Source organism: Marmota marmota, unplaced genomic scaffold (assembly GCF_001458135.2).
Source record: "Marmota marmota marmota unplaced genomic scaffold, marMar, whole genome shotgun sequence".
Classification (NCBI taxonomy): Eukaryota; Metazoa; Chordata; class Mammalia; order Rodentia; family Sciuridae; genus Marmota; species Marmota marmota.
The window spans coordinates 10,924,104-10,931,526 of record NW_026000222.1 but is presented as its reverse complement, the minus strand read 5'-3'; the positions used below and the strand labels follow the sequence as shown (position 1 = coordinate 10,931,526).

The 7,423-nt window shown below is 57.0% G+C and overlaps 1 protein-coding gene across 1 annotated transcript; it reads left to right on the top strand.

Moving 5' to 3' along the window:
* The first annotated feature begins 605 nt into the window (after positions 1-605).
* LOC125613095 (chymotrypsinogen B-like) lies at positions 606-7,306 on the top strand. The gene is made up of 8 exons (XM_048792415.1): positions 606-649; positions 806-865; positions 2,590-2,692; positions 2,804-2,883; positions 2,988-3,066; positions 3,276-3,704; positions 6,167-6,267; positions 6,370-7,306. Exons 1-6 carry the CDS (start codon positions 606-608, stop codon positions 3,504-3,506), a joined length of 597 nt encoding a protein of 198 aa, XP_048648372.1. The 3' UTR covers positions 3,507-3,704; positions 6,167-6,267; positions 6,370-7,306.
* Positions 7,307-7,423: the final 117 nt, after the last annotated feature.

Here is a 7,423-nt window from a genome sequence, read left to right as displayed (position 1 = left end):
CGGGTCCCACCCCACCTGCTGGGCCCTCTGGGCAGCCGGTCAGGTGGCCCCGCCAGGCCCTTTCTCGGTTGCCCCCTTAACCGCTGAACCCCCCCCGCTGCTGTCCCTGGTCTCAGCCCTTCCGCCACCGGGGGCTGCCTCTGCTGTTCCCTCTGAATGACAGCACCTCCTGCAGGGTCCTTTGGTCACTCAGGAAACTCCTAGGTTGTTAAATTGGTGTCCTTTCAGAGTGTCCTAAAGGCCTTGGCCTTTTTGTCTCAATGAAGATAAAATAACTTTTGAGCTGGTGGCCACGCATATTTGATTTATTTATTTTTAATTGACTTTTCCTTGAAAATCCGACCCACCCCATGTGTCTGCCAAAGGCAGGAATTTGGGTTTCTTTTCCTTCTTCTATTCCAGGAGAGGCCTGGCCAGCCTGGCTGACAGGGCGAACTGCAATGTGCACACAGGCCAGGGGACACTGAATCCTGTTCCCCTTCTGCTTTCCCACCGGATACATGTGGCCATGCCTCTCCCATCTTCTAACATGAGTAAAGGGCATGAGCACGCAGTTGGCTCAAGAAAAACCAAGGACTGTTAGGCCTGGTCCTGGTGCTTTCAACATGGATCATGTCCTTCTGTCCCACATAGAAAGGAATCAGAAAAGGTAAGTAAATTGCCTGAGGCTCCACAGCTTCTGACACCAAAACCTGTACTGTGAACAAATACATCATGGTCATCGATGCAATGTCATTTCTTGTGCCCTTTGGGGGCTTGCCCTACACCTGGCAGCCTAAACCCCAAATTTCTCCCTCCCCCCCAGTTCCTACCCTGTGAACCAAACCAGTAGCCAGGTCTACCTGCTGCCTCCACACCCAGCCTGGTGCCTTGAGCCCAGCCTCCGCCAACTCTCGTGGGGCAGCTGATGGCCCAGCACCCTGGCTGCTCCATAGTCTCAGTCTTGCCCCAAGTAGCCACATGCCCACCTCCAGGATCCTGTGCACACTGACTCCTGAAGGAGGGGACTTTGCACGGAGTGAATGGCAGCTTGTCCCTCTGAGCCACTCAGCCCAAGTGGCTACCCCAGACCTCCAGCAGAGCCCTCACTGAGCCTTCCTGGCCATTCCCAAGACCAGGTGGTGCGTCCTCAACCCCTGGCCAGTCACTCCTGTGTTCCACACCAGGGGGCAAAAGCCTGGTCCCCAAACCTCTCCCCTCTTGACCATACTACCCAGGGGTATTTGAACAACAAATGGACTCAGGTATTTGTGCAAGGTCCTCCAGAACACAAGAGATTAATTTGGGGCTCATATGGTGGGCTTCTGAACGCAACCTCAGAGCAGGGCTGGAGGAGGAAGAATGCAGGTCAAATGTCCCCTTGTTCAGCCCCGGCTTGGCCCTTGGCCCTTGGCCCCACGCTCCACTGTGGACTGCAGCTGCTGCCATCCCAGGGACCCCTGCCAGCCCTGTTCTGTTACATCTTCCCACCAGGGCACACACCCCGGGAAGGGATTATCACTCCAAGGTCTCAGATAACAGCCTGGCGCTCAGGGATATAAAGGGCAGCCCTAGGCAGGTGCGCTCGTCTCTTTAACTTTAGCACCACAGCCTGCCCTGACCCCCACCTTTGGTTGGTGCCCGTGCTGACAGGAAGGCTGGGTCCCCTTCACCCCTAATCCTGCCCCCGGTTGAGCCGCTCAGTGTTGGGAGCCAGGGTGAGTCCCACCCCCTCTGAGCCTCACTGGCCCCAGCTCTACAGGGGGGACATGGGGAGGGTGGGACCAGACCACATTCTCGCTCACAGGCCCAGATGCTATCCCACAACCTGGCAGCTGGGGAGCCCTGTTCCCAACCCCATGTCCAGTCAGCCTGAGGCCCCAAAGGAAGCAGAATTTGTAAAGCTGTCCTGAGGCCTGAACCCTGTCTAGGGGACAGGGAGGACTGGTGTGGAGGGACAAAATCTTCTCTGAGCAGTCAGCAATGAGTATGGGGCATTGGTGCCCCTTCAAACCCTTCCCTTTTGAAACTCTGAAACTTATCCTTTTAGACTCCATTCACTGAGCACCTACTATGTGCTGAGAGCAGAGCAAGCCCTTTGCCTGCTGCTGCTTCAGGCAACTTTTTTTTTTTTTTTTTTTTTTGGTGCTGGGGTGGAACCCAGGCCCTGATGCAGGCTAGGCCAGCACCCCACCACTGAGCTACACCCCAGACTTTTGTCACACATCTTCATACCAACCCTGTGAGCCTGGCACCAGATCTTCTTTTGCTGGTGGGGAAACTGACTTCCACCAAGCAGGCAATGCTGGGCCCAGGCTGAAACACAGAGCCCAGCTCCCTGGTCCTCCCTGCTCCCTCACTGCCCCTGTTGGGCTTCCCCTGACAGGCAGTCTGAGTCTTCTGCCTCCCCTGCTCAGCACAAGTCACATCGAGTTGCACCTGGGAGATACCAGGACTGAGGTGGGAGAGTCAGGGCTGGCTTTCCAGAGGAGGAAAGGGGTGAGCCAGGCTGGGTCCCAGAAGCTGGCACAGGTAAGGGTGAAAGAAGTTGGGACTTAGTGGCCTCAGTCTCAAACTTGGCCTCTCCCCTCACCCTACCCTAACCCCCAGGATGCAGGTTCCTGCCATCCACCCGGTGCTGAGTGACCTGTTCAGGATCATCAATAGAGAGGATGCTGTCCCTGGCTTCTTGCCCTGGCAGGTGTCCCTGCAAGTGAGAGGGGCATTCTGTGTATGTCGGGGGCACTCTGGGGTGCTGGCCAGGCTGGGGGGTGCAGGCTGCAGCCCAGGTGGGAGTAGTGACCCTTATCTTCTTCCTCACCAGGACAAAACCGGCTTCCACTTCTGTGGGGGCTCCCTCATCAGCGAGACCTGGGTGGTCACTGCTGCCCACTGCAGAGTCAAGTGAGCACTGGGCAGCCTCGGGATTCTGCTACCAGCTCCAGTCAGGGTGAGGCAGGGCACAGGGCCCACTCCCTGTCCTCAACCCTCCATGTCTCATTGCTTAGGACATCCGACCTGGTGGTGGCTGGAGAGTTTGACCAGGGCTCTGATGAGGAGAACATCCAGGTCATCAAGATCGCAAAGGTACACAGGCCTGCTGGACAGGGCAGGGGCCCAGCTCAGGGGCAGGGGGAGCTGGCACAGCAAGGGAATGCGGTGGGGCTGGGATGGCCCCAGAATCCTTTTTCCTGGCTCCTGTGGGTCTGCTGTCCTGAAGGGCCACTGGAAAAAGCCTGTCTCCTGGAAACCCGCAGACCCTGAGCAGGCCTCACCTGTCTGGTCCTCGCCCACAGGTTTTCAAGAACCCCAAGTTCAGCCTGCTGACTGTCCGCAATGACATCACCCTGCTGAAGCTGGCCACGCCTGCCCGCTTCTCCCAGACTGTGTCTGCTGTGTGCCTGCCTGACGCTAATGACAATTTCCCTGCTGGGACACAGAGTGTCACCACTGGCTGGGGCAAGACCAGTCACATTAGTGACAAGCCAGTCTGGTTGGGAAATGAGGGCTGTGGGCTGTGGTACTGACCACTCATCCTGCCCACCAGACTGCAGCCTGTGCCTGGGGGCCACCAAGGCAACCAGGCTGCACAGTGGTGGCCCTGCCCTCCTCTCAAATTCCAACTGCACAGTCCTCAGCAGCAAGATCACCGCTGCCATGCAAGATCATCCCCTGCACAGTCCAGGCTCCTGGCTCTCCCCACACCCTCTCCTCCCCGATCCTGGGTGGGTTCACACAAAAGCCAGGCCTTGGGTAGGGAGAGAGGAAACAGGAACACTAAATAGGTGTTTCTCCAGGACCCTTCCCTCTCTCCAGGGACATGTCAGCCATGAATAGGCAGGGAGACAGGACCCTTGGCTGATCACTGATGGCATCAGCAGAGGGTGCCAGGAAAGGGCTCTACTCTTAGAGTTGCCATTGGCATCCAAAGAACAACACTTCCTGGAGTTGTGCAGTATTCAGCCTGGACAGTGGGACATGGTGGCCCAGAAAGGCTCAGGCAGCCCTTGCCTGCTTACAGTGGCCCTATAGCCACCCCCACCCACACTTTCTTCACTAGTCAAACCAGCTTTACGAGCTTCTATTTTGGGACCTCACCCTGAGGGTGGCCCAGACTTCCAGGGGCACAAACCACCCAAGGATCTGCTGACTCTTCCATTATCCATCTACCCAGTGAGCATGTGCTGAACATCTACTGGTGTCAGGCCCTGGACTGGCCTCTAGGAATAATGTCCAGGGGTCCCTGGGCCAGGCTGCCTGCACTGCCTGATCAAAGCCCCTTCTCCCTCTCCTATAGTCTGACTCTGGGGGGCCCCTGGTCTGCCAGAAGGATGGAGCCTGGACTCTGGTGGGCATCATGTCTTGGGGCAGCAGTACCCGCCCCACCTCCAGTATGCCCGTGTCACAGAGCTCATGTCCTGGGTGTAGCAGATCCTGACGGTCATCTGAATCCATGAACCAGCTCTGGCTTCCTCTTACCCTGCTCCCCACAAAGCTGAAATGCCTGGAGTGCATGTCAGTGCTGTCTGTCTCCCTGGGGGGACTCCAAGTCCTTACTTTGCTCCTGAACTTGGGCCTTCCCTGGTTTGGACTGGGCTGGGTCAGACCAGGGTTTTAAGAGGGTCCCTTGTTAGTCTTCTTCATTTGGGCTTCAGCTTCCCATGCGGTGGCCAGGAAGGACACAGGCAAATTAAATGGGGGTGAAAAGAGGGATGATGGAAGACAGGCATGCACCTGTAATCCCAGCAATTTGGGAGGCTGAGGCAGGAGGATTGTGAGTTTGAACCCAAAAGAAAAAAGAAAAAGGCATAGCCCGGGAGGATCGTGAGTTCAAAGCCAGCCTCAGCAAAAGCGAGGCACTAAGCAACTCTGTGGGACCCTGTCTCTAGATAAAATACAAAAAGGGGCTGGGGATATGGCTCAGCGGTCAACTGCCCCTGAGTTCAATCCCTGGAAAGAAAGAAAAGAAAGAAAGAAAGAAAGAGGAAAAAGGGAAGAAGGAAGATGGGATCTGGATGGGTGGAGCTGCTGGTCAACGTGCAAGGCCTTCTCCACTCCCGTCTCATGCCATCAGGACATTGGGGCCCTTACCTGTCAGAATGCTCAGAGACCCTCCCTGGGGAGCCAGCGGCTGGGGAACTGGCCTGTTCAGCCCCACCAGGGTGCCTCTTTCCCAGGCCTATGCTAGAGTCAGTGGCCTTATCAGCCCAAGGACCGTGATAAGGAGGGATGGCAAGGCAAGCTGTGATCGGTGGGCTCAGTAAATATAATGCCCCCTCCCCCGACATACACCATCACAGGCCTCTGGCTGGTCCTCAGCCTCCCCTGAGGGTAGCAGCTGGTGAGTGGGAGGCCCAGGCAGCCTGGAAGCCCCCTCCCCCTCACACCTGCCTGCTGGGGCCCAAACACCCAGAAGCAGGAAATGGGCTGTGGGGATGCAAGTCCTTCTACCACTGAGCAGCCCCCTCTGTGGGGCACCAGGTTCCCCCTGGTGGCCAGTTGTGCCATCTTCTCATACCCTGCCAGGCACCTGCCCACTCCTCTGGGCACTCCTTCTCAGCCCCCCTGGGTACTTTTGCTTGGCTCTATTGGGTCTCAGCTATGCTTGGAGGAACCTCAACCTCAAGTAGACATATCTGGGTCCCCTCTCTTGTCTTGGTTTCATCCATCTATTCAGTCACCCACCCCAGAAGCCAGGGGTCACCTGGTTTGTTCATCTTCTAAATTTGTCTTCCAGCCCCTGGATTCTGCCACCCCAGCCATCCCACAGCCATCCCTCCAGCCCCCTGTGAGCTCCTTGGGCTCAGCCCTGTGGCCCTGTGGGCAGCCTCTTGGGTCTGTATCTCCAGGCACCCAACCCATTCCTGCTGCAGACCCTCAGGGGAGGGTGACCGAGGCCTGTGTCCCAGAACTCTGAGCTCAGAGGGGAACAGAGCAGGTCAGAGCAGCTGCCCACTGTGGGGGTCTCTGAACCCAGCTTCCTAACTCTGATCCCCAACTTAATGCTTAATGCCCAGATTCTTGGGCCCCCTCTGCAAGGGCACCTGAAGGTGGCTGCCAGGCTAGGGGCAGGTGCCCTGCAGTGGTCAAAGCTCTAGATACAAGTGTGCCAAGGAGTCCTGGAAGTGTCAGGTCTTTACCCTGGCCTGCTGGGCACACCATTCCTTGCCCTGTCCCCACCCTCCAGGCTTCAGAGTCTCCCCTCCTCCCCATGCTGAGGGGCCCATCCAGGATCATCAATGGGAAGAATGCTGTCCCCAGCCCCTGGCCTTGGCAGGTGTCCCTTACGTGAGAGGGCATTCTGGGTGTGTGGGGGTCACTCTGGGGTGCTGGCCATGCTAGGGGTGCAGCCCAGGTGGGAGTAGTGACCTTTACCTTCTTCTTCCCCAGGACAGCACTGGCTTCCACTTCTGCAGGGTTCCCTCATCAGCGAGAACTGGGTGGTCACTGTTGCCCACTGTGTGGTCAGGTAGGTCTTAAGCTCAGGAAACTGGGATCCCCAGTGCCAGAGGACCCTCATCCCTCTCAACCTCAACCAAGCACTGCACTCAGAAGCAAAAGGGTCTGAGCAAAACCTCCTATAACTCAGCTGCAACCTGCAGAGACAGCCACCCCAGTGCTGCCACTCCACCTCCTAAGACCTGCCCCCAGGCTACCTGGATTGCAGCATGGGGAATCCTGGACGGTCAGTCCTGTGACTTCATTGTGCAAACAGGGAAAACAAGACCCAAAACAAGAGCGGGATGCACTGAGGCCCTGAGATTCAGTGGCTCAGCCAGGGTGCAGCCTACTGGGAACACTTCCTTGCCCTCTGAGGTGTCAGCCATGAGCCCTTGTATGGGCTGCCACCTCTCCTCTCCCCAAGAAGGGACACTGCATGGTAGCCAGGGCATCTGGCTTGCCTCTGAATAGGAGCCCCTTCAGGCTGAGGTGGCTGAGGTAGTCAGGAGATGGACTGGTGTGACAGCAGGCTCTGGGAGTGAGACCTCCTGGGGAATGGGCAAAGCCCCTGGCCAGTGCCCTTGGCCCTTCAGGGCCCACCAGCAACTCTCCCGATGTCTTCTCTTTCCCATGCATACCTTCTGCTTCTGAAACATTTGCGAGGCTGGGATGTGGCTCAGGGCTGGAGCATTGCCTGGCATGAGCGAGGCCTGGGCTCGTCCCTAGCACTGTAACCAATGAATACGTTTTTCTCATTGGTTTCTTATGGTGCTTGGGCTTGAACCCAGGACCTTGGGGATGCTCGGCAAGTGCTCTACTGTTGATACACCCCTAGCCCTTGTGCATTGTTGAAAAACATGAAAATAAAAAATTGAACAACCCTGAATGTCATGTGTCATTTCTCCCTGGGTCTCCACAGCTTCCTCTGCCCCATTGTTGTTCCTATTCCACCTGCTCTGAGCCCACTTTGTCTCCCAGCCCAGTATCCTCAGAATTCTCCCCT

Excerpts from the sequence above, each read along its gene's own strand:
- LOC125613095 (XM_048792415.1), top strand. The coding sequence starts at position 606 with ATGGATCATGTCCTTCTGTCCCACATAGAAAGGAATCAGAAAAG. Across the intron at positions 2,693-2,803 it reads CCTGGCAGGTGTCCCTGCAA|GACAAAACCGGCTTCCACTT; the intron begins GTGAGAGGGGCA and ends CTTCCTCACCAG. Across the intron at positions 3,067-3,275 it reads AGGTCATCAAGATCGCAAAG|GTTTTCAAGAACCCCAAGTT; the intron begins GTACACAGGCCT and ends CCTCGCCCACAG.